General features: G+C 38.8%; 1 protein-coding gene across 12 annotated transcripts in view; it reads right to left on the reverse strand.

Annotated features, from left to right (window-relative positions):
- The window catches only part of TRPM7 (transient receptor potential cation channel subfamily M member 7), a 113,886-nt gene that overhangs the window by 34,225 nt on the left and 53,209 nt on the right, over positions 1-26,452 (reverse strand). For 5 of the 12 annotated variants that reach the window (XM_017348018.4, XM_070054169.2, XM_070054168.2 and 2 more), the window contains 11 exons: positions 19,459-19,512; positions 15,794-15,934; positions 14,985-15,119; positions 13,816-14,096; positions 11,243-11,471; positions 9,983-10,138; positions 9,758-9,901; positions 8,836-8,964; positions 7,617-7,895; positions 2,400-2,574; positions 491-617 (listed from right to left, as the gene is read on the reverse strand). In XM_017348018.4, the coding sequence (XP_017203507.3) occupies positions 491-617; positions 2,400-2,574; positions 7,617-7,895; positions 8,836-8,964; positions 9,758-9,901; positions 9,983-10,138; positions 11,243-11,471; positions 13,816-14,096; positions 14,985-15,119; positions 15,794-15,934; positions 19,459-19,512 (1,850 nt within the window). Of the gene's footprint in view, positions 1-490; positions 618-2,399; positions 2,575-7,616; positions 7,896-8,835; positions 8,965-9,757; positions 9,902-9,982; positions 10,139-11,242; positions 11,472-13,815; positions 14,097-14,984; positions 15,120-15,793; positions 15,935-19,458; positions 19,513-24,346; positions 24,455-26,452 lie in introns of those variants that run through there. The other 7 variants (XM_070054172.2, XM_089310335.1, XM_070054170.2 and 4 more) reach the window with 4 other exon arrangements.

Consider the following 26,452-nt stretch of genomic DNA (forward strand, 5'->3'; position numbering starts at 1 on the left):
GGGCCGGCACTGTGGCACAGTAGGTTAATCCTCCACCTGCAGCGCCAGCATCCCATATGGGTGCCGGTTCTAGTCCCAGCTGCCCCCCTTCCAGTACAGCTCTCTGCTATGGCCTGGGAAAGCAGCAGAAGATGGCCCAAATCCTTTGGCCCCTGCACCCGCATGGGAGACCTGGAAGAAGCACCTGGCTCCTGGCTTCAGATCAGCGCAGCTCTGGCCACTGCGGCCATCTGGGAAGTGAACCAATGTCTCTCTTTCTCACTGTCTATAACTCTACCTCTCAAATAAATAAAATCTTTAAAATAAATAAATAGGCTTAAAATATAGAACCCATCTGATTTAAAAAAACATATGCTATTTTAATCTTCCAAAGATTAATTCTGTAGTTTAAGCTTCAATAAAATTTTCGTAAATTCTGTACATTTCCTTCAAAATGAGTAGAAACTGTATAGTCAATCATTCACTGTAATAAGCAATCGAATGTACTTACTTGAAAAATGCAATAAGAAGATTAACCATAATGATATACTGTACAAAGAGGTAGACTGCTTGAAGAAATGGAGTCAACCATGTCCCAGGACCACAGATTTCCTTGACAACGGAATCATTTGCACACACTTCAGATAGAAAAACAAATTTTTTAGTATAGTATTTCACCAGTAATTGCTATTCATTTGTTTTTAAGCTTATTTGTTTACTATACTTAATGGAAGTCCTGATTACATACAACTCTGTTTCAAAGTACCCAGCAAAAATCTTTGGTCAGGAAATATAGAAACTCCAGCTTAAAAGTATTTTAGCACAGGAAGATTTTGTGAGAGATGTGTTATTTCTTTCACTACTCCATTCTGACAAGGTTACACATCTTATTTACCCTTTAAGGTAGGGTGTAGCCTGAGGAGCAATAAGGAGTGCAAAATTCTTGTGAGCAGCCACACCACAATATTTCTGTAAGAAAAACATCTGAACCTTCACAGTATGGTAGACTCACAGCAAACCTTAATTTACTAACATACAGATTACTGAAAAAAAAAATAACATAAAGATTACTAAATTTATCTAAATATGTCTGAAGAGAACTGAAAGAGTAGCTAGTACTTCTCAAACACACTGTGATTGGATATGAATTCCTTACTTTCCATTACCCCTTGCATTAGTTTCCAAAGCCAAAATATAGCTGAATATAAATAAGGAAGGGAAAACCTTCAAAAATTATTAAATTATCTAGCCCCAATTAACTAAGGTAATATAAGAGTCAAAGTGTAAATAAAACAAAATTGTGCAAAAACATTAATGTTCTCTTTAAGAATTGGGTTGAAGAGGTGGTGGTTGTTGTTTTGTAGTTTATTCAGAGAATGTACTCACAAATTTTGATAGAAACCTGAAAATCTGTCAATCCTTGTAAAACTCAACATGCTGTAAACCCTACAGGATTTACACAAGATTATTATTTTTGTGATTAACACTCTGCTTGACTCTTCAGTATTTAATCCACCCATATTGGTCTATATGTTCTCATGGTAAATCCCACTCCCTTTACCTATAGTCCTTTTAGAGAGGGGAAGGCTAAAAGCAACTTGAGCTAATGAGATGAGGGGGGAAAAAAAAGGTTCAAAAAGGGATTTCTGGCCGGCGCTGAGGCTTGATAAGCTAATCCTCTGCCTGCAGCGCTGGCACCCCAGGTTCTAGTCCCAGTCAAGGCGCCGGATTCTGTCCCGGTTGCTCCTCTTGCATTCCAGCTCTCTGCTGTGGCCCAGGAGTTCAGTGGAGGATGGCCCAAGTACTTGGGCCCTGCAGCCACATGGGAGACCAGGAGGAAGCACCTGGCTCCTGGCTTTGGATCAGCACGGTGTGCTGGCCGCAGCGGCCATTGTTGGGGTGAACCAACAGAAAAGGAAGACCTTTCTCTTTGTCTCTCTCACTGTCCACTCTGCCTGTCAAAAAAAAGGGGGGCGGAATTTCTGCAAAAGTGAACCATGGTCAAAGTGTCTCTTTCCTCTGACTGCCAACAACAGTTTTATAATTATAAGGGAAACATGTACATATCAGAAAGCAGGACTACAGAGGAGTGGGATAAAAAAGAACAAGGGTACTTATTCATGAATTTATCCAGTCTGACGAACACTACAACTCTGAATTTTTTTGTTATGTGAGCTAATAAATATTCTTTATGTGTAAACCAGATTTCCATTATTTATAGCTAAAATAAATTCTAAAATATATATTTTCAATTATTTTTATGCTTCTTCTAGAGTTAACTAATGCTTTGTGTGGGGTTTAGGTTAGTAACAGTTTAATTGAAAATATGCAAATTATTATATAGCAATAGTAAAATAAAACAATTATTATAAAACAAAATAAAATAACCAAAAGATTAATTTTTACATATAAATCCTTACCATCAATTTCATATGCATAAACTTCACCAAAAATCATCCAGTATGGATGAAACACTATATCTTTAGCAAGAGTCCAAGATGGTGCTTCATAAGGATAAAGTATTGCCTTTCTGGGAACACCAAAACTAAGTAACACAAGAGCCATAATCACTACAATGTAGAACATATTGGCCACCTGTTAAAAAATGAACATTGTTAAAATATAATGAAACTTATATTCTACCATGAATTTTCATCTTTAAAAATGTCTCTGATATTCTAATAGGTAAATCCAAATATAGTCATTGAGGTTTTTTAAAAATTCTGAATAGCATTCAAGGAAAACTTGTCACTATATAAACATTAACATCAAAGAGATTATTTTAAAAAATAAACTTTGTGAGGCTGAGCAAGTCATGGGTTTCTTTATCTACATGCTGAATTGTATTAGTGGCTTAACTAGAGTATGAGGTATATGAAGAGTTTCAAAAAGTATACACAAGTGGGCAGATTTACGGAATCAATTTCCCTAAGTGTCCTTTCCTAGAGTTTTACTGTTCTTGTAATTGAAGTGCACTTTTTCTGATCTTGCTGGTATAATGGTCTCGCACTCATTTCACAAAACAAAGGCATACTTCCCACTTATCCTGATCCCTACCTGGTGCCTTGTTTGGGGGTATGAAAACATCCAGGGAGCCAAACAAAACAACAAATCAAATTAACAGTATGGAAACTGAAAAAATAAGTTCACCAATGTCTGAATAACAAACACTTGCTAGTCAGGTAGTCTGCCACTAACTTTAATTTCAACTAAACTGAAAATGATCTAAATCCTCTATAACCTAATAAGTCACTGAAAAATAAATTTTGCTGTTAAGTTACAATGTGAATTTTGACACCACTATGCAGGAATCCAAAGTATTAAAGAGAATCCCATTTTAATTTCTATCTTTAAGTCCTCTCTACTGATTTAGCTATACAACTTCTCAGTATTTGTATCTAAAAAAGTGAATGCTTTCTCACTCTCAACTCAACTGGAGAGAAAAATCCATGTAGACCAAGAGACTACCAAGAGACCACATTTATAATAAATTTGAACTCATCTGAATAAATATAAAGCAATAATTACAACAATGAATCGACCTGAAATTATTATGACATTTTTATATATTTTTTAAATGAGTATACAGTAACAGTTGAAATGGAAGGCAGGAATGTGAAAAGTGAAGGAAACAATAAGTATTCTAGACTGGATAGAATAATTTTATAGGGTTATAATATTGGAAAGAAAAGTTATACAGACAGCTAAGTCTTAAAATATCAATTCAAATGTAGGTCTTTGTGCTCTGTAGAGTCTTGACACTCTCCAAAATTCAATTTTCATATTGTAAAATCGTCAACTAATGCCTTCATCAAGCATTTCTGAGAAGGCAAAAGATTCATCAGACCATTTTTCATGCTATTTCATATACTTTAGAATCCAACTATCTATAATTAAAGGAAAAGTTCAAGTCAAATATTTAATATAAAACCCAAATCTGTACTGAAGTAACTGCAAATTATTCAACATCTAAGACTGGTGATTCAGACGCCTTAGATTTCACATCATTTCACATAAAGCCTGACAATTTTCCCTATAGTTGATATAAATTTAATTATTCTAAAATATCTGAATATGGTTTGCCCATACCATATCCAGTTTACATATATAATGTATAAGATGAAAGGGAGAAGTTTAGCATTTACCTAATTTTCATTAGGGTGGTATCCAAGATACAAAATGTGAAGGTTTCATTTTAAATATCTTCAGGCTTTTCTTTATTTAAGATTTATTTTATTTATTTATTTGTTTGACTGTCAGAGTTACAAAGAGAGAGATCATTTATCCGCTGGTTAACTCCCCAGATGCCCTCAATGGCTAGGGCTAGGCCAGGCCAAAGCTAGGAACCTGGAACTTCATCCAGATTCCCGTATGAGTTGGCAGAGGCCCATGTATTTGGGCCAACTTCTGCCACTTTTCCCAGGCCACTGGGAGCTGGATCATTAGTGGAGTAGCTGGGACATAAACCAGTGCCCATAGGAAGTGCCAGCATTGCAGGCAATGGGTTTACCTGTTAGACCACAACACTGGCCCCTTCAGGCTTTCCAAAGCTGTTTCCTCTGGCTAGAAATCTGCTGTTCAGAAAAAGTCCTATTAATTTCCTAAACTCTTTTGAAACCCTTTTTTTATGAATGCCTCATGATACAGTTGTTACTAGCTCTTCTATCTTCAAGTAACTTATCCTATGTCTCAACAGCTATCTATTCACATCCATCTGAGACAAAGTGAATTCCATGAGGATATGGAAAATGTCTCATGCACCCTTGTAGCCTCAGGTTAGTATAACTCCTTATATAATAGATATATAATAATACATGTAAGAATGTTAGCATTAGGATGGTAACTTTGATGAACATTTTGAAGGGGGTGTAAACGGAAGAGGACACTATGGGAGAACACACAATGGGGAAAATGACTGGTTGATGAGGGGAAAGTGCTCTGGGGAGAGTGGTTCTAAAGATGACTGCAAGTAAAGAAGAGATATATATTCATGCTCCCTATAACTGGGATGAGAAAAATGACAGATGTGTTGGGGGCAAGTCAGAAGCTACATGCAGAATGAACCCCAGATTGCTCCATTTTCTCAACTCCCTCCACTTCTTCCATCTCCACCCTTTATGATGGTAATTCATTTTTTTTAAAATTTATTTGACAGAGTTAGTGAGCAAGAGAGAGACGGAGAGAAAGGTCTTCCTTCCATTGGGTCACTCCCCAAATGGCCGCTACAGCCAGAGCTACGCCAATCCGAAGCCAGGAGCCAGGTGCTTCCTCCTGGTCTCCCATGCGGGTGCAGGGCCCAAGCACTTGGGCCATCCTCCACTGCCCTCCCAGGCCACAGCAGAGAGCTGGACTGGAAGAGGAGCAACCGGGACTAGAACCTGGCGCCCATATGGGATGCTGGCACCACAGGCGGAAGATTAACCAAGTGAGCCATGGCGCCGGCCCCCATTCTGTACTTTTTATACCTCTTACTTACATACCATTGCATAGTCCTGATACCACTGAGACCCTGAGTAATCATAAACGGTGAGAATCGTAATGCCTTTATGCATGGTAAATAGGCTAAAATTAATTCCTCCCCCCAAAACTTTAATTCTCCTGCTGTTCCTGAAAATACTCTAAGAATGCTAAAATAGGTGAATAATGATTTTTTTCTTCTATGTGACAAACAGTAGACCAGTAATTCTCAACTAGGGAGAAGGAGAATAAATTAGCCTGGATGGGAAGTGTGTAGTATGAGAAAGGATTGATAAAATTTTCTATTTAGGAAACTTCAAATTTTATTTTCATGATGTAAGATAATCTTTTGAGAAAGTGGGGTTACTTAGAAGACTAGCAATTTTCCAAGACCAAGCAAGGTAAAGGATTTCAAGAACTTGTAAAAGAGATTTTCATATATATTAAATTGGAACAATTATTTTAAAAAGACTCAAGTAATAGCATATAAAAGTATTATAAAAACCTATATTGATAAAATTATTATTACACAAATAAACACATGCATTCACATCTATGTCTTGAAGGATGGAAAGATACACTTTAAGCTGTTAACAGAAGATGTCTCTATGTGATTTTTTTTTGTAATCTCTAAAAAGGAAGGAAAAATCATTTTTACAGAAACAATAGCACTACTAGGAGTTTTGCCTTTCTCAGCATTGAAAACTGAAAGCAATTATGGTAGGACAAGACCCAACTTATTTTTCAGTTCAGTGAATAAAAAAACTACACATTAAACTTGACATCTAGATTAAAAACAAAACATTCCAGTTGGATAAAGACTAAAATACTAGGCACATTATATCAGGAAAACAATCAAGATATTTTGGATCAAATTTGAAAATATAATTCACTTTGGGGCCAGTATTGTGGTTTAAAGAGGTAAGCTGCCACCTGTAGTGCTGGCATCCCATATGGGAGCGGGTTCCAGTCCTGGCTGCTCCACTTCTCATCCAGTTCCTTGCAAATACAACTGGGAAAGCAGAGGAAAATGGCGCAAATCTTTGGGTCCCTGCACCCACATGGGAGACCTGGAAGAAGCTCCTGATTCATGATTTTGGCCAGGCCCAGCCCCAGCTGTTGCAGCCATTTGGGGAGTGAACCATCAGATGGAGGATTTCTCTCTCTGTGTGAAACTCCGCTTTTCAAATAAATAAAATAAGTCTAAAAAATTTAACTTGGATCAATGAAAACTGAAGCAAAGAGTTCCCAAAGATATAAACCATAGACACTATTTGTTTAGCTAGCAAAGAATATCAATGATGAGAAATGATGAGTACAGAGGACTGGGCTTGAGCATAAGAAATTCTTGTGGGATGCTTTCAGAATGTTCCCACTGTCTGAAAATCATAATAAGCAGGGATAGCATTGTGGCCCAGTGAGTTCAGCAACCACATGTGATGTCAGCATTCTACATTTCATATTAGAGCACTTGCACAAGTTCTGGCTGCTCCACTTCCCATTAAGTTCCCTGCTAATGTGGCTCGGAAAGCACAAGATGGCTCAGGTACTTGTGCTCCTGCCCCTCACACTGGTGACCATAGCAGGAGCCAGGAACTTCTTCCTGGTCTCCTACATAGGTACAGGGGCTCAAGGATTTGGGTCATCTGCTGCTGCTTTCCCAGGCTTGCATTAGCAAGGAACTGGATCCAAGTGGATCAGCAGGATCTCAAACTGGTGCTTATATGAGATGCTGGCATTGCAGGTGGTGGCTTAACCCACTAAGCCACAACACTGGCCCCAGTTTTGCATTTTTTAAAGAGCAATAATGTAGACTGAAGAGAGGCCAAAGTGATTCTGAGGAAACTGATTACTAGTCTACTGCAGGTACCAGATGATGGCTGACTGATAAAAGTAACAGTAAAGCTGAAAAGAAATATACAGATAGGAATTAACAATTGTTAGCAAATGTTTTATGATGTAAAATATTCTTAGCAACTAGCACTTAAAAATCAAAGCATTTCAAGAAAACACAAACAAAATGCTTTTCTTCATATTATCGTAACAAATATCTCTTTTAAGTTAGTAATATGTCCATAAGGAATGGTAGATTTAGATTATGAGCAAATAAATAAAAGATTTTTATAAATTTTAATAAAAAAGCACCAATAAACACATAAATAAGACATCTCCCAACTTACCATTTTTCCAATCATCATTACATAAGGTCCTGCCTGTTGATTTACAGCTAGAAAATCTAGCAAACGCACATACCAAAATATTATGTTAAGACAGTAAATTAATCTTCCAGCCACAAAAACATGATTATCATATGCATTCTCAAAATTCCATTTTGCTCCAAATCTTAGTCCAAATCCAATGAAGAATGAAATTATGGCAATTGAATCAGTGATATTGAAATAATCACTAAACCACACTTTAATCTTCTGGCTTATTTTTCCAGCTTCAGACATGAAGATCTAAAGGTTTAACCAGAACACAAATGGTTTAATCAATTTCTTTCTATTAAAACACATACAACATTCAATTACAATATCTCAGTAGAAATTTTAGATATCTTTTAAATTTCAAAGCACTTTTAATCAATTATGTTGGCATTTGATACCTGAAACACTAAGATAAATAAATAAATAAATACTTGAGGTCACTCAAGTAAGAAGTAGAAAATCTTGGATTACAACATAGTTCTCTATACTTGGAATCTGAAATACTTTTTAAACATTTATTTATTTACTTATTTCCAAGTCAGAGTAACAGAGACAGGGAGAAATAAGAGAAATCTTCCATTCACCGGTTCACACCCTAAATGGTCACACTGGCCAGGGCTGGACCAGGCAGAAGCCACAAGCCCTGAATACTATCCAGGTCTCCTGTTAGGGTCCGAAAACGCCCACCGCCCGAGGAACGACTCCAAGAGACTCTCTCTGCATCTCCTCTGCTCTAATTCCACCTTTCAAAAATAAGTCTTAAATGTATAATTTAAACGGAAACCAAAACACAAAAGGATATAAATCTCCATGACAACTCAGTGGGCAATACAGTATACTTTAGTGGGCAATATAAGAGCAAAATAACCTATTTTAGTTTATCTACCCAATTGGCTATCATAGACATTTACTCTCTTTGCAGATTAGCAGACAGCATGAATATCAGTGATGAGGAAATAAAATGAAAAAATGACTTAGGCTATGTTTCTGATGCAAACTATTATATCTGTAATGGTGACGGAATGAACTGCATACCTCTGATCTATATTCTTCCAAGTCACTTTTGGACTTTTAAAAATATCACGTTCTGTACATCTAAACTATAATACATACTCACATAAACACCCAAAACAAAATGAATCTAAACATCTTCCATATTTACATTATTACTTTTGAAAAACTAATAACATACCTCACGGACTTTCTCAATAGCATAGGTAAAAATATAGGCAATAACAATCCATTCTTGAACTGAAGGTAACCGTTCCATTTGTACAAGAACTACAAATGTATACAGCATCAGAAATCCTAAATATGCCAACTAACAAAAAAGAAATATTATATTAATGAAAATTATAAAATAAAAATTTATTATGGACATACTAAAGCATATACACAAACAGCTATCAAATGAGCTTCTGTGAGTTATTCCTCAGCTTCAGTCATTAAAATAGTTTTAGAAAAAGCTCTTCTTCAGTGCAGATATTGCCTGTGGTAAATAATAAATGGTCCCCAAAGTATAAACGTGTGGTTCTAGAACTGCTGACCTTTTAAACTAATCACAGAAAGAATTTTAACAACTATTAGGTTTATGTTTTCAGCACAGTACATAAAATTCTGTTTAATATTCTACTCAGATATCACAATGTATTAGAAATCATTGTAGAACTGCATTACTATGATCATCAAGGAACACAAACTACCTGCCTCTTCCCAAGCAAACAGTACTCCAAGGAAAGACATCTAGTATTTTCCTAGCTCCTAGTCATGAAACTTAAATGGAAACAGATATGGAAAGGATTTGCCCTAGATAAGGGAACAGCCTACCTTAGACACTCTTAACTAAAAGGGTTATAGGGAAGTGATAAGGTCTATGTATAACTAGTAAAGATGTATTTCATTTCAGAAGAAACTGTATTCTCACTGACCACTGAAAAATTTATAGCTAAGAATCCTCTCATCTCCCTCCTTGTCTCTACTAGTATTAGAACAAGTCACATCCTTGATTTAGCTATAGCAGGAAAATAAACTACAATATAGAAAGAAAAATTCCTGTGGCCACTTGAATTGCTATTTTTAAGTATATCTTTTAAATATGTTATGCTCATACATACCGTGTTAAACCAGAACTTTACAATTGGTGCATGATAAAAGGCATAGAACTTTCGTGTGATTGGAAGCTTTTTGGATTTTATCTGTATATCCATTTCATTCTTTCCTTCATTAGTACCCAAAATCTTTACTTCTTTAAATACTTCCTAAATTAAAAAAAAAAAAAGTTTACTGCATATTAGTCCACAAAAAATTATATTTACTTTTAAATTTTTTTTCCTCCTTACCATGGGGATCTCTTCTGTTATGTTTTGAAAGTTGTTTTCACTGTCTTCCATTGTCATCTGATGAGCATCTTGAGATTGTGGGATATGGGACATTTCAGCTTTAGTTTTATATTCTAGCATTAATATCGCAGGTGGAACTAAAATACTTAATATGACCTAAAATTTTTAGAAACATAGTTTGCATTTTACTATTAGTGATCTTCAAGACTATAATAAAAATAATAAAAATACATTAAATATCTTATGACTGTTAGCCACTCTGCTCTTAAAGTATAGGGGAAAACAAATTTAAATGGTATAGGTAAAACTGTTTTAAAGAGTAAAAACAATGAGTACTACAATGAGGATTTAAAATAGATTCAATGATTATTATAGATGTGTCTTTTAAATAAAGTCAGGTTACAATTTGATTAGAAAAACATTTCTGTTTAAACAAAATTCAAGTCTTATGAAGCTGCTAAGTGCTTAATTTTATCCTAAATCTCTTTGCAAGTGTTCCATATCATAACATGATTACTCAGCTCCTGCCTCTATAAACAAAATGGTTTATTTCCAGATTTTACATATTACTTGGAAACCCTAAAGCATGAGGAAATTGTAATTCTGCAACAGAAGTTAGTTATTCCTTCATCTTTTTTTAGTAATTAATACTGTATTATTTCACTTAACAATAGTCTAGGGTTAAACCACTTGCATGATTTCTGCCTTCCACATTTCTGTACCTTATTTTAAAATATATGAGAATAAAGAGAGGTTTAAAGCAATATTTCTCACAATGAGAAAACTCAAAGACTATTTTACCCAAATTATTAACCTTAAAAATTGGACATATTGATAAACTGACCCAAAAATATGTCTATACTTATCCAAGATACTTCAAGTAACTCAAAAGTAACAGATTATTAAGTTTAGTAACTAACTAGGTCCTGAATTTTAGAATTTTGGAATCGTCCTTTCATAAAACAGTAATTTTTTTTCAGGGCTGTAAATGCCAATATACCCCATTTATTCCTTCATACTTGTGGTTCAAAGGGGAGCAAAAATTACACATTTCTCAAACACTGAAGAACAGGAGGCCAAAAGCTCATTACTTGCCACTTGGGATGAAATGCTGACTACCTAGTATCCGCCACCAAGCTCCCAGCCCACCTACTCCTATTATTCTTCACAAATCAAGGCATATTACTATACATCTGATTAATTCTTCTACTCTTTTTATGTAATCATACACTTTATATTGAAATTGCTTCTAAAGTATACCTTGTACCACGAATTTTTCCTCATATTAAGCCTTCCCATCCACATATCGGATAATAACATTTGTGTACAGGTGTGGGCTACAAAAGGTCTAAGTCTTGATGAAACTGCTAATTTAAGGCAGGTTGAATTACTCCAGTTTTTCAGTTCATATGTGAGCAATTTCATAGCCATTGTTTCATCTTGTCTGAATGACTGTTCTAGTAATTCAACAGCCAGTTGACCAAAATCACTAAAAAAGATGAGAGCCGAAATATACTCAATTAACAAACTGAAATTTTAAACCATTAATCTTAAATTGATACAAAATGCTTTCCAATTGTTTTTCACACACACTTATGGAACTGTGAGGCATGAGAATAACTATTTTCAGACATTGCCTATTAAAAAATCTTAAAATAAGTCACATTAAATACATGACTGAAACTGTGAATTCAGAGCATTTTCTCCAGGTCCTAGAAATAAAGCTACAGTCACACACACACAAACACACTCACACACACACTGATAATGTTACAGCATTCTAGTTCCAAAAAAAGTCTCTTGGGACCTGCATGTGGTATACAGGGTAAAGCCGCCTGCAATGCTGGCATCCCACATGGGTGCTAGTTGGTGTCCCAGCTGCTCCACTTTCAATCTGGCTCCCTGCTAATGGCCTGGGAAAAGCAGCAGAAAATGGCTCAAGTGCCTGAGAACCCTGCCACCCATGTGGGAGACACGGATGAAGCTCTCAGCTCTTGGCTCCTGGTTCCAGCCTGGTCCAGCCCTGGCCATTGCAGCCATCTGAGAAGTGAACCAGAGAATGGAAGATATCTCTCTCTCTCATTCTATAACTGTTTTTCTAAATAAATAAACCTTTAGAAATTTTTATATCTATAAATAACATTTTAAAAAGTCTCTATATAAAGTATTTCAAACATAGAAAAGGGGTGGTGGGGCTAGAGCTGTGGCATAACAGGCTAAGCAACTGCCTGTGGCGCCAACATCCCATATGGGTGCCAGTTTGAGTTCCAGCTTGTCCACTTCCATTCCCGCTCTCTACTGATGGCCTGGGAAAGCAGCGGAAGAGGGCCCAAGTGCTTGGACCCCTGCACCCACGTGGGAAACCTGGAAGAAGCTCCCAGATCCTGGCTTGGGATCGGCCCAGCTCCAGCTGTTGCAGCTATTTGGGGAGTGAACCACTGGATGGAAGACCTCTGTCTCTCTTTCTCTCTGTAACTCTACCTTTCAAATCAATCAATCAATATTAAAAAAAAAAAAAAAAAAAAGAGGGGTGGTTGGTACCCTGTAGACAGGAATAGTAACATTAGGGAATAAGTAATCACAAGACATATCTGAATCTTCAATTTCCACTAAATAATCAGAGAATACCTGTGTGAGTTATTTTCAGTGACAACTATTATTACCCTCTTCTAAAGACAGCCTATTGGAGGATATGGAGGTCCAAGTATCTATGAGAAGGCTTCCTCACACTACCTTTCTAGCTTAACTTCATAAGTAAATTGTATGAACTATTTTATTCTATGAACATGATTTTATCATCCAAAATGCCCTGCAGGTGAATTCAGTCTGTCTCCCTAGAACACAGCTAAAACCTCAGTTCTTCCCTTTCTTTACTTCCTCAAATGGGATTTCATTAATCTTATCACTGTTGTATGCACTTATTAAACTGATTCTGGCATTTCTTTTGTTGTTGCTGAAATATTGAACTCCTAAATTGCAAAAATATAGTAATAACATTTTTCACATACACAGAAGGAAGTTATTCTCTGAATTTTTAAAATTTATTTATTTATTTGAAAGTCAAAATTACAGAAAGAGAGGGAGAGACAGAGAGATCTTCCACATGCTGGCTCACTCCCCAGATGGCTGCAATGACCAGGGCTGGGCCAGGCAGAAGCCAGAAGCCAGGAACTTCACCTGGGAATTCCATGTGGGTGGCAGGAGCCCAAGCACTTGGGCTATCTTCCACTGCTTTCCCAGGGTATTATCAGGGAGCTGAATCCGAAGTGGAGCAGCCCAGACTTGAACCCCCACACATATGGGACACCGGCATCACAAGTGGTGGCTTTACCTGCTACACTACAATGCTGGCCCCACTGAGTATACTTTCTTGGTATATTTTCTGGGTATACTTTCTCTTAAGAATATCAATAAAACATATATCCCCACTAACTGCACAGCATTATAACGGCCACTCAAACATGTGTTTTTTGTTTTTATTTTTGTTTTTGATTTTATTGATTTATTTGAAAGGCAGAGTAACAGAAAGAAAAGTGGGAAAGACATAAAAAGAAATTTTTCATCAGCTCAGTGAGTCCCCAAATGACTGTAACAGCCAGGGCCGGGTCAGGCCAAAGAAAGGAGCCTAGAACACCATACAGATCTCCCATATGGGTAGCAGTGGCCCAAGTACTTGGATCCTCTTCTGCTGCCTCACAGGTACATTAGCAGGGAGCTAGATAGGAAGCAGTGCAGCAGCACTTAGATATGAGATTCTGATATCTTGCTGGGCCACAATGCTGGCCCATATTTTGTATTTTTAAAACGTTTTCAACCCATAAAATATCACTTACTTGGAATACTGTTTCAGTTCTTCTGAAGTATCATCTACCAAGTCGCTCTGCTTTGCTTCATATGCCATTGAACGATAGATCTTACAGGCAACTAATGCTTTAGCCATTGATTCTTCACCATGCTGCCATAAGAAACGGGCCATGACCTGCCTCTTCATGAGGCAAGCCCAAATTAACAATTCATTAAGTGGGTAAGGAAAACGCTTGGTTTCTGGATCATCAATATCTACAATTTCATCTTTGGTTCTTTTCTTCTTTCCTTCTTCCACAGCTGTATCAATCTTCCAAGAGAAAATAAATGTTATAAAGCCCTTTATAATAAAGCCATATGATATTGATGTTATTTTAAGTTTTTGTAAAATAGTCTTTGCCCTAGTTTCAATTTCATATAATTACACATTATTTTATAAACTTCATATTTATAAACTGCATTTTACTATGGTTCATAATTCATCTTACAAAAATGCCATTTCAACGGTATCTTTATAAAGTTTCCAAACTAAAAGGCCTACATATTTCAACCAATATGTGATAAAACTATAATGAAATAAATGTTTGATAACACCTTTGTTTTTGCAAGCTGTTTTTTTTTTTTTTTTTTTTTTCTTGACAGGCAGAGTTAGTGAGAGAGAGAGACAGAGAGAAAGGTCTTCCTTTCATTGGTTCATCCCCGAAATGGCTGCTGCGGCCAGTGGTGCACCGTGCCGATCCGAAGCCAGGAGCCAAGTGCCGCCTCCTGGTTTCCCATGCGGGTGCAGGACCCAAGTACTTGGGCCATCCTGCACTGCCTTTCCGGGCCACAGCAGAGAGCTGGACTGGAAGAGGAGCAACCGGGACAGAATCCGGCGCCCCAACCGGGACTAGAACCTGGGGTGCCAGTGCCACAGGCGGAGGATTAGCCTAGTGTGCTGTGGCGCTGGTCCATTTTTACAAGTTTCTAATCAAGGAAAAATGGACTATAAGGAGCCAACATTCAAGAAAATATTTTAAAAATCATATTATCATAGTTAATTCGTTAATTCACAATGAACACCTTTGCATATGGCAAAACGAAGACTGAAAGATATATGAAAAAACAAAAAATTCTTATAAAACAAGTAATTTTTTGTTGCTTAATTGAAAATGAATAAAATAAAAAACTAGAATATATAATATTTAGATAAATATACCTTTGGTCTGTAGGGCTGTGCTGTTTTAATGAAATGATTATGTCTCATTTTTTCCTTTTTATCAGCTCTATTACCAAAAGATTCATGACTCTTTCGCAACTGAGGAGTGCTACTGGAAGTATTTCGGCCAGACCTCTGAAAAAGAGATCTTATTAGACTTTATAGATTTAAATATCCTGACATGTTATAAATATTCGAGTGTATTCATCTACATATGCAAATGTTTGCATGTGTACACATACAAATAACTGGTTTAGGATTTTGCTTATAAATTTTTCTAACTGCTCAACTGAAAATCTCCCATTTCTAAGACATTGTTACTTTCAGCATTCTAACATACCTAATTTTTTTTTTTTTTTTTTTTTTGGACAGGCAGAGTTAGTGAGAGAGGGAGAGAGAGGGAGAGAGAGAGAGAGAGAGAGAGAGAGAGAGAGAGAAGTCTTCCTTTCGTTGGTTCACCCCCCAGATGGCCACCACAGTCGGCGCACTGTGCTGATCCGAAGCCAGGAGCCAGGTGCTTCCTCCTGGTCTCCCATGCGGGTGCAGGGCCCAAGCACTTGGGCCATCCTCCACTGCCCTCCCGGGCCACAGCAGAGAGCTGGACTGGAAGAGGAGCAACTGGGACAGAACCGGTGCCCCAATCGGGACTAGAACCTGGGGTACTAGCGCCACAGGCGGAGGATTAGACTAGTGAGCCCCGGCGCCGGCCTCATTCCTAATTCTTAACATTTAACTTTTAAATTAAACATTTAAAGTATACAGATTAACTTTAAATCACACATATAATTTCCCCCCCAAGTTATACATACCCGATTATTTCCACCAAGACTATTGTATATTAATCGAAAACGTTTCCGAGTATAGGTACATCTGTAGGTTCCCCCCATGAGATATTCAATAACGAGTCCTATATCAATTAGAGTGATTTTATATCCAGGAGGAAGATTTCCCTGCAAACAAAATATTTTTAAAAGATGTGATAGTATTTCTTCATATTGCCATGCCATGACTAAAAATAGGCCTACTCTCCAAAATGATAAATGTATACTTAATACTAAGAACCTGAGGTTGCAAGTGTTATCCTTTACAGGGAAAGAGAATGACTTCTTTTTCCATTTCCTTTTAAAAAAAAATTATTTTATTTGAAATTCAGAGTTAAAGAGAGGGAGAGGCATTGGCAGAGACAGACACAGAAGTCTTCCATCCGCTGTTTCATTCCCCAAATCTAACAAGCTGAAGCCAGGAGCTTCATCCAGTTCTCAAACCTGGGCTCAGGGGTCCAAGGAATTGGGCCATCTTCCATTGCTTTCCCAGGCACATTATCAGGGAGCTGGATAGGAAGTGAAACAGCCAGCACTTGAACCAGTGCCCATGTGGGATGCTGGCACTGCAGGCGCCTGCTTTACCCACTATGCCATAGCACCAACTTTTCCTTTTCTAAGAGGTGGGGATTCTGAAACTTTGATGAGGTCGCAAGGTATGGTTTGGGACATGCAGGCATATGGCCTAAAGCAGAAATATAAGCATTTTTTTATGGTACTAATATTTGACACAAAGAGGCAAAGAAACTGTTAGCCACATATTCCATTCTCATTGAAGTACACACCACAAATTGAATTTTTTTTACAAAATTAATGTTATAAAGTGTTAACTATGTTTCCAGACTGGCCCATAAATTCAGTATTTTTTTAACCAAAATTATACTCAGTATATTATAGGTTAGACAAATCTTTAGAGCTTTATGTGGCACTTAACCTATCACTTATAATAAAAGCACTTATTTCTATGCAAAGTACAAGATTTTTGGTATCAGGGCTGGTTTTGGGGCACAGCAGGTTAAGTTGCTGCTTGTAACACCTGGCATCCCAAATCAGAATGCAAGTTCAAGTGCTAGCTATCTTGCTTTTAATCTACTTTCCCTCGAATCTGCCTGGGAAGGAAACAGAAGATGACTCAAGTAGTTGGGCCCCTGACACCCTCATGAGAAAGCAGGATGGGGTTCTTGGTTCTTGGCTTTGGCCTGAACCAGACTGGGCTGTTGAAGCCATCTGGGGAATGTACCAGTGGATGGAAGATCTCTTTCATATATACATCTCTTGCCCCTCTCTCTGCTGCTTTGCCTTTCGAATACACTGATTTTTTTTTTATTTTAACTCAAACAACCTCCGAATATACTTTAGGATTGAGGATGCCATCTGTATTGTCAAATGTATTTCCTTAAGAAACTCAACACATACAATCATGATATAAGCCTAGCTGAACGGGAAATATTTAAATTAAGGAATATTTAAATTGAGGAATTAAGGATCTTAATAAAAAGATCATGAGCAATTTCTCAAACTACACTGATAATTCTTATAAAATCCAACTTGTTAATCTGAGTCAGAAAATATTCAATTACTGTCTTTAATACTTATTATGAGGATTTAAAAAACTGAACTTCCTATCACCAATACATCCAGTCAATATATAACTGCTTGCATTTGTTTCTAAAATAAAATATTCTATTTTGTGTTAACCCACATAAATAAATCATGTAATCATAATGCAATGTGCTTCATAAACTTCTGGCCTGAAGATCTCTTCCATTAAGTTTGGGGTGGAAGGTTTTAATTATTTTTTTAAAAAATCAGATTAATATGGAATGCACAGAATATGCAAATCCTCAGTTGTCTGTGGTGGGTGTGCAAAGGGCAGAGAAGGAGCAGGACATGCAATCGCTGATAATGAGCAAACAGTCACTTTTCTAAGATAATGTTAATGCTCTAACATTAGACTTCAGCAATGGCTGCACAATTCTGTGAATACAATAAAAATCAATGACATATACTTTTAATGAATTAATTATATAGTGTGTGAAATACACCTCAATAAATCCACTAAGAAAAATGCATATAAAAAGTTGAACTACATCAAAACTTTAAAGATTTATTTGAACAGCAGAGCTTACAGAGAGAAGAGAGAGACCTTCCACTCGCTGGTTCACTCTCCAGACAGCCACAACATCCTGGGTTGAGCCAGGCCAAAGCCAGGAACCAGGAAATTTCTCGGGTCTCTCATGTGGGTGTCAGGGGCCTAAGGACTTGGGCCATCTTCCAGTGCCTTCCCACACACATTAGCAGGTAGCTGGATCAGAAGTGGAGCAGACAGGACTCAAACCAGCACCCATTTGGGATGTCAGCGGTGCAAGTGCCAGCATTACTGGCTATACCACACCAAGTCCAAAGAAAAATTTTTAAGGTATAATAATGTCTAAGTTTTTCCCATGGGATATTAATTAGTATTAAATGAGTTACCAACTACATAAAATTAAAATTAAAAATGACATTTCTATTTTCAGCTTGTGTTTATTCATATATTCATTCTGAGCAGCAAGTAAAATCTCAAATACAAGAAGAATTTTAGAATGGAAGCCCTTTAATTTAGAAACTTAAAAATATTTAAAGTAGCCAAATATGAGTACCATTTCATCAAGGAAAACAAATTGTACTAGGTACCCATAATGTGGCTATAAAAATGCTGATACAGGTTTAACACTATAAATCCACAAAGAATCTCAACAGAAGAGGAATAACATTTTGTCACTATGAAATACCTTTAGATCACGTATCAATGTTATGTATTCAGTCATTATAATACTAATTTTTTTCTTAAAACAGGGATAGAGTATTGTAGCATTTTTATTGGCTAGGTCTACCATGAAGATCACCACTCAGTGCTCCCTCAACTTCCTTAATCAATTTCCGTTGCACTGGGACAAATATCGAGGGGATACATTTTTTCTGAACACAAAATGAAAACACATTCTATCAATAATCTCATATTGTGGACCAATGAAGATTATAAAATTGATCAAATTCTATCTCAGATCCCCAGAAGCTCAGGAAACTTCATTTTTACTTCATAAACTACTCCTATTTGATTTCCGATAATTATGCTCTTAAAGGTCTCTCATCACAAATTTAGCCCTTATTTTATCTTATTCCAAAAACTGTTAGTCTATTACAGCTTGATAATGTATTTAAATACTTTCTTAGGGCCAGCTGAAGTATAAGTGCTTTTTTATAATAAAACTTTTTTTTTTTTTTTTTTTTTTCCACAGGCAGAGTGGACAGTGAGAGAGAGACAGAGAGAAAGGTCTTCCTTTGCCGTTGGTTCACCCTCCAATGGCCGCCGCAGCCGGCACGCTGCGGCCGGCGCACCGCGCTGATCCGATGGCAGGAGCCAGGAGCCAGGTGCTTTTCCTGGTCTCCCATGGGGTGCAGGGCCCAAGCACTTGGGCCATCCTCCACTGCACTCCCTGGCCACAGCAGAGGGCTGGCCTGGAAGAGGGGCAACCGGGACAGAATCCGGCGCCCCGACCGGGACTAGAACCCGGTGTGCCGGCGCCGCTAGGCGGAGGATTAGCCTAGTGAGCCGCGGCGCCGGCCGTATAATAAAACTTTTTAAAAAACAAAAGAAATTAATCTCTTACCTGTTTCACATCTCGAATAAGATGAAACAGCATTGGATTAGTTGGGCCTTGTTTCTTTAGGGAGAAAAAATTAAAGCAAACTATTATTTTTCTTCTAAAGTAACTTAATTTCCTTTCATTATTTAAAAGATTTTTATGAACCTTTTTGTACAAATTATACTGTTTTGAAGTTATAGTCATAAACTGGGTGAAAAAAGATAAAGATACAGGAATCATTAAAAAGTCCATGGAAATGCATAATATGGAAAAACTATATATGGACTTCAAACATTTTTTTTGCACCAAGATCAACTTTTTTTTAAAGATTTATTTGAAAGTCAAAGTTAGAAAGGGACACAGATCTTCCATCTAAGATAAACCTCTTTTACTTCAATTTTCATGGGAATTTTTTGAAGCAGCCTTTTATAACCATTTCATATTGACATATTTACTGTCACAAAGATGAATAATTTTAGAGAATCACTAAAATGGTACTTAAGTTTTCTTATAAAAGTCAGATAAACACTGCAAGTTTCCTTGTTACATCTTCAATTCATATTTAAATTTTTCACTGATACTAGAGCTATACATAACCTTTCTCCTTGTTAAAACATGTTTGTTACCCATCATCAAATTGTGTCAACACGCTCAATATTTCAAGCAATAAGCCTTTAACATTTATACGTCTTTATTTCCCAATTACCTACTCTATGTATACTTTAAAATGGACTAGAACCTTTTTTTATCTTTATAGTAAACTTATCTTGATGGTATTCCGTATTTTGAAAAATTTCCCAGGAGTATACTTCTCCAACCTGCACCAACATAAATGGTCCAAAAATATATCTTAAATGCTTTAGGCAGAGAATGACGCTATGATGTAGTAAGTTAAGCCTCCGCCTGTGGCACCAGCATATGTTTGGGGCTGCTCCTTTTCTGATCCAGCCCTTTGCTTATTGCCTGTGAAAACAGTGCTTGGACCCCAATACCCATATGAGAGACCCAAAAGAAGTTCCTGGTTCCTGACTTCAGATCAGCACAGATCTAGCCATTGTGGCCATCTGGAGAGTGAACCAGGAAGATATTCTCTCTCTCTGCCTCGCTGTAATTCTGCCTTTCAAATAAATATATAAATCTTCTAAAAAATTTTTTAAAGATTTATTTGAAAGGCAGAATTACAGCGAGGCAAAGGCAGAGAAAGAAAAGGTCTTCCATCTGCTGGTTCACTCCCCAGATGGCTGCAATAGACAGAGCTGTGCCAATCTGAAACCAGGAGCCAAGAGCCAGGAGCCAGGAGTTTCTTCCAAGTCTCCCACACGAGTGCAGGGGTGCAAGGACTTGGGCCATCTTTTATAATGCTTTCCCAGGCCATAGCAGAGAGCTCGATCGGAAGTGGAGCAGACGGGACTCGAGCCAGGGCCCATAGGGGATGCAGCACCATGGCGGCTTTACCTGTTACGCCACAGCACCAGCTCCTAAAAAAATTTTAAAAACGCTTTAGACAGTGCTCTGATTCACGTGAAATTTACTGTAATAAATTTTTTTTTAAAGATTTTATTTATTGATTTGAGTAGTAGTGTTACAGACAGAGAGGGAGAGACAGACAGAAATGTTTTCCATCTGGTGGTCCATTCCCCAAATAGCTGCCAATGGCTGGAGCTAGACCAATTCAAAGCCAGGAGCTTTCTCCAGGTCTCCCAGGCAGATGCAGGGGCAAATATATTTGGGCTATTTGCTGCTGCAATCCCAGGCCATAGCAGAGAGCTGGATCAGAAGAGGAGCAGCCAAGACTAGAACCAGTGCTCATATGGGATTGCTGGTGTCGCAGGCAGAAGCTTAGCCCACTATGACACAGCACTGGCTATGTAATGAATTTTATGCGACACAAATTAAGAGACTCACTCTCATACGTCAAATTTTATTGCTTAAAATAATTACGAAATGAGATTTAATCACATCATTGCATTATCATCAATTTTTTAATGAGAAGTTATTATAGAAATCATTTCAATCTACTTTTCCAATTTGATAACATGTAGTACACATGTGATCACGCACATCCTTGGTTGATCCTTGGTTGATATTCTTGACTTTCAAATTCTATGTAATATCTAAGATGACAATTTAAATTGCCTTATAAATTACATTCCATCTTGGCATCCTGAGTGAGACACAATTACCTCCTAGTTCTGGCTGCTCTGCTTCTGATCCATCTCCCTCCTAATACCTTGGGAAAGCATAAGATGGCCCAGGTACTTGGGTCCCTGCCACTCGAGGAGGAGAACTGTTCTGGCTGCTAGCTTCAGCCTGACACAACCTTGGCTATTGTGGCCATCTGGCCAATGCACCAGCTAATGGAAGATTTCTGTGTCACTCTGCCTTTTGAATAAATAAGTCTTATTTTAAAATTATCTCCTGAGGCCAACATTGTGATGTAACTGGGTAAGCTGCCACCTGCAATGCCAACATTTCATATGGCTGCCAATTCAAGATCAACTGCTCCATTTCGATCCAGCTTCCTGCTGATGTAAGCCTGGGAAAGCAGCAGAGGATAGCTAAGTCCTTGGGGCCCTGCATCCACATGGGAAATCAGAGGAAGCTCTTGGCTCCTGGCTTTGGCCAGTCCTTGCTGCTGTGGTCACTGGGGAGTGAACTGGAGGATGTAAGACCTTTCTACCTCTCTCTGTGTAACTCTTTAAATAAATAAATAAATAAATAAATAAAGCAACTGTAAAAGAAAATCGAGGGTCCTTTTATGAAGTCAGACACCAGAGATTTGCCAAAATGTGAAACTGTTTTATTCTCATTAATATTTTATTTTCTTTAAAATTATTTATGCTGCCGGCGCCGTGGCTCACTAGGCTAATCCTCCGCCTAGCGGCGCCGGCACACCGGGTTCTAGTCCCGGTTGGGGCGCCGGATTCTGTCCCACTTGCCCCTCTTGCCAGCTCTCTGCTGTGGCCAGGGAGTGCAGTGGAGGATGGCCCAGGTGCTTGGGCCCTGCACCCCATGGGAGACCAGAAAAAGCACCTGGCTCCTGGCTCCTGCCATCGGATCAGCGCGGTGTGCCGGCCGCAGCGCGCCAGCCGCGGCAGCCATTGGAGGGTGAACCAACGGCAAAGGAAGACCTTTCTCTCTGTCTCTCTCTCTCACTGTCCACTCTGCCTGTCAAAAAAAAAAAAAAAAAAAAAAAAAAAAAAAAAAAAAAAAAAAAAAATTTATGCTAAGACCAGTTAGAGGACAGCTGGTTAAGCCACCACCTGTGCCATCAGCACATGCTGGACTGAGTACCAGCTGCTCTGTTTCCAATCCAGCTCCCTGATAACGCTACTGGGAAAGCAGCAAAAGATAGATCAAGTAGGTGGGCCCCAGCCAACCACATGGGAGACTTGGATGGAATTCCAGGATCCTTATTGCGGCCATTTTGGGGAGTGGATGATCTCTCTGTCTCTTCTCCTCCCTCTGCCACTCAGCCTTTCAAATAAATAAATCTTTTTTTTTTTTTTTTTAGATTTATTTATTTATTTGAAAGGTAGATTTACAAAGAGTCAGAGGCAGAGAGAGAGGTCTTCCTTCCTCTGGCTCAGTCCCCAGATGGCCCCAACAGCTGGAGCTGGGCCAATCTGAAATCAGGAGCTTCTTTTGGGTTTCCCATATGGGTGCAAGGGCCCAAGCACTTGGGCCATCTTCTAGCGCTTTCCCAGGCCATAACAGAGATCTGGAAGTGGAGCAGCTTGGTCTCAAACCAGCCCTCATTTTGGGTACCAGGCGCTGCAGGCAGCACCGATCCCCAATAAATTTTCTTTAAAAAAGCTTATTTAGGGGCCAGCGCTGTGGCGTAGCAGTTAAAGCCGCTGCCTTCAGTGCCAGCATCCCATATGGCTGCTCTACTTCCGACCCAGCTCTCTGCTATGGCCTGGAAAAGCAGTAGAAAATGGCCCAAGTCCTTGGAACCCTGCACCCACGTGGGAGACCTGGAAGAAGCTCCTGGCTCTTAGCTTCAGACTAGCACAGTTCCACCTGTTGTGGCCAATTGGGGAGTGAACCAGTGGAGGGAAGACCTCTCTCTCCCTCCCTCCCTCCCTTCCTCTCACTCTCTCTCTCTCTAACTCTTTTGAGTAAATAAATAAATCTTTTTTTTTTTAAAAAAGCTTATTTAATGTGGTGTAGCTGGTAAAGCCGATGCCTGCAGTGCCAGCATCCCATATGGGCACCGGTTCAAGTCTCAGCTGTTCCACTTCCGATCCAGATCTCTGCTAATGTGCATAGGAAAGCAGCAGAAGGTGGTCTAAAACTTTGGGCCTCTGCACCCATGTGGGAGACTCAGAAGAAGCACTTGGCTTCAGATCAGCCCACCTCTGGCCATTCTGGCCATCTGGGAAGTGAACCAGCAGATGGAAGATTTCTCTCTCTCTTTCTCTACCTCTGCCTCTCTGTAACTCTGCCTTTCAAATAAATAAATGAATCTTAAAAAAAAAAAAAAAAAGAAGAAGAAGAAAAAAGCTACAAGCTTGTTTTGTGAATACCAATTAATATTTTAAACTGTTTTACATTCTAATATGGTAAATATCAACACACACATACAAAATCTCATAAAGATCAGCTCCTTGAAGTTCTCAACAATTTGTATGCAAAAATATCTTAATGCCAAAAAAGTTTGAAAAACACTACTTAACATGTTTTAAATCCTTAGACTTTCAAAAACTTTTAGCTTTAACAGATACTAAAAGTAACGATAGGCTGGTGCCGCGGCTCACTAGGCTAATCCTCTGCCTTGCGGCACCGGCACACCGGGTTCTAGTCCCGGTCGCCCCTCTTCCAGGCCAGCTCTGTGCTGTGGCCAGGAAGTGCAGTGGAGGATGGCTGAAGTACTTGGGCCCTGCACCCCATGGGAGACCAGGAGAAGTACCTGGCTCCTGCCATCGGATCAGCGCGGTGCGCCGGTTGCGGTGGCCATTAGAGGGTGAACCAACGGCAAAGGAAGACCTTTCTCTCTCTCTCTCACTGTCCACTCTGCCTGTCAAAAAAATAAAAATGAACTATTAAAAAAAAAAAGTAACTATAATCTTAGTAACATCAAGCTACAGAAGTGAAAGTGCTAACAGGATCAATTTTGATTTTTATTGTTTTATATTTGCTTTACATTTTAGGGATAAACCTATTTCAACACAAAGAATAATCCTTTTAATTTTTATATCTGTTCATCAGACACAGTGGAATGCAACAAAGTTCATTTAATTATACTTTAATACTTTAAAGAGAAAAAAGTAGAAAATAAAGATAATCCCTACTCAGAAGAAATTTATAATCCACAGAAGAAGATAGATCATTATACTTAGCTATGCTACAGGGCTTCATAAAAGTACAGACATAGCATTTGAGCTAAGCTTCAAAAAATGAATAACATTTTAATAAGGGTTAGTTGGAAGAAAAATAGACGTGCACTGTGTAAATAACAAATGCTTTTTTAAAAAGTCTATATTTTTAGTAAAGCGTAGGTAGACATAGTTGAAACACCCAACTGGTCAGAAGGTTTAGGGATGAAAGCAGAAATGAAGTTAAGGCAGGCTGCCGCCGCGGCTCACTAGGCTAATCCTCCGCCTAGCGGCGCCGGCACACCGGGTTCTAGTCCCAGTCAGGGCACTGGATTCTGTCCCGGTTGCCCCTCTTCCAGGCCAGCTTTCTGCTATGGCCTGGGAGTGCAGTGGAAGATGGCTGAAGTACTTGGGCCCTGCACCCCATGGGAGACCAGGAGAAGCACCTGGCTCCTGCTATCGGATCAGCGCGGTGCGCCGGCTGCAGCGCGCCGGCCGCGGCGGCCATTGGAGGGTGAACCAACGGCAAAGGAAGACCTTTCTCTCTGTCTCTCTCTCTCACTGTCCACTCTGCCTGTCAAAAAAATAAATAAATAAATAAATAAATACATAGAAATGAAGCTAAGGCAAAATGTGGAAATCTTTGAAAATCAGGCTAAGGGTAAGAGTACTATTACATACATACTGGGGAGCTATCACAGGTTTTGTTTGTTTGTTTGTTTTTGACAGGCAGAGTTAGACAGTGTGAGAGAGAGACAGAGAAAGGTCTTCCTTCCGTTGGTTCACCCCCCAAATGGCCACTATGGCTGGCGCACTGCGCCGATCCGAAGCCAGGAGCCAGGTGCTTCCTCCTGGTCTCCCAGGCAGGTGCAGGGCCCAAGTACTTGGGCCATCCTCCATTGCCCTCCCAGGCCACAGAAGAGAGCTGGACTGGAAGAGGAGCAACCGGGACAGAAGCTGGCGCCCCAACCGGGACTAAAACCCAGGGTGCCAGCGCCACAGGCAGAGGATTAGCCAAGTGAGTTGCCTCGCCAGCAAATCACAGGTTTTTAAACTGCAGAAAAAATACATTAAAATATTTTTATCACTACAAAAATAATTAAAAAACAGATCTGAGAAAAGACATGGACAGGGAGATTAGATTACTGAAACAGCAGACAGAAATAATTTGAGTAGGAAAAATGAAGAAAAGGAGACAAATAGGTAGAAACTAATGAATGAAAAGGCAGCTTTGCAGAGAAGTAAAAGTTACAAAGCTAGGATTTGGTTCCAGTGTTCCTCAAAGTATAGCACCATTAAATTCATACTGGTGTAGCCAGCTCTGTGGCGTAAGGGGCTAAACCTCTGCCAGAGTTGCTGGCATCCCACATGAGTGCCAGTTTCTGTCCCAGCTGCTCCTCTTCCAATCCAGCTCTTACGGCGCGGGAAAGCAGAAGACAGCTCAAGTGCTTCGGCCCCTGCACCCACGTGGGAGACCCAGAGACCTGGAAGCAGCTCCTGGCTCCTGCCTTTGGATTGGCTCAGCTCCAGCCACTGTGGCCACATAGGGAGTGAACAAGTGGATGGAAGACCTTTCTCTCTGAGATGGGTAGTATTTACCCTCTCCAACACTAATGATATGAAATTGGAAATTAACCAAGAAAGCTTTGATGGCAAGAATAATAAGTTTTCACTGAGTCATTTACAAAAATGAAACATAG

Source organism: Oryctolagus cuniculus, chromosome 12, assembly GCF_051225735.1.
Source record: "Oryctolagus cuniculus isolate XC-2025 breed Fujian yellow rabbit chromosome 12, ASM5122573v1, whole genome shotgun sequence".
Taxonomy (NCBI): domain Eukaryota; kingdom Metazoa; phylum Chordata; class Mammalia; order Lagomorpha; family Leporidae; genus Oryctolagus; species Oryctolagus cuniculus.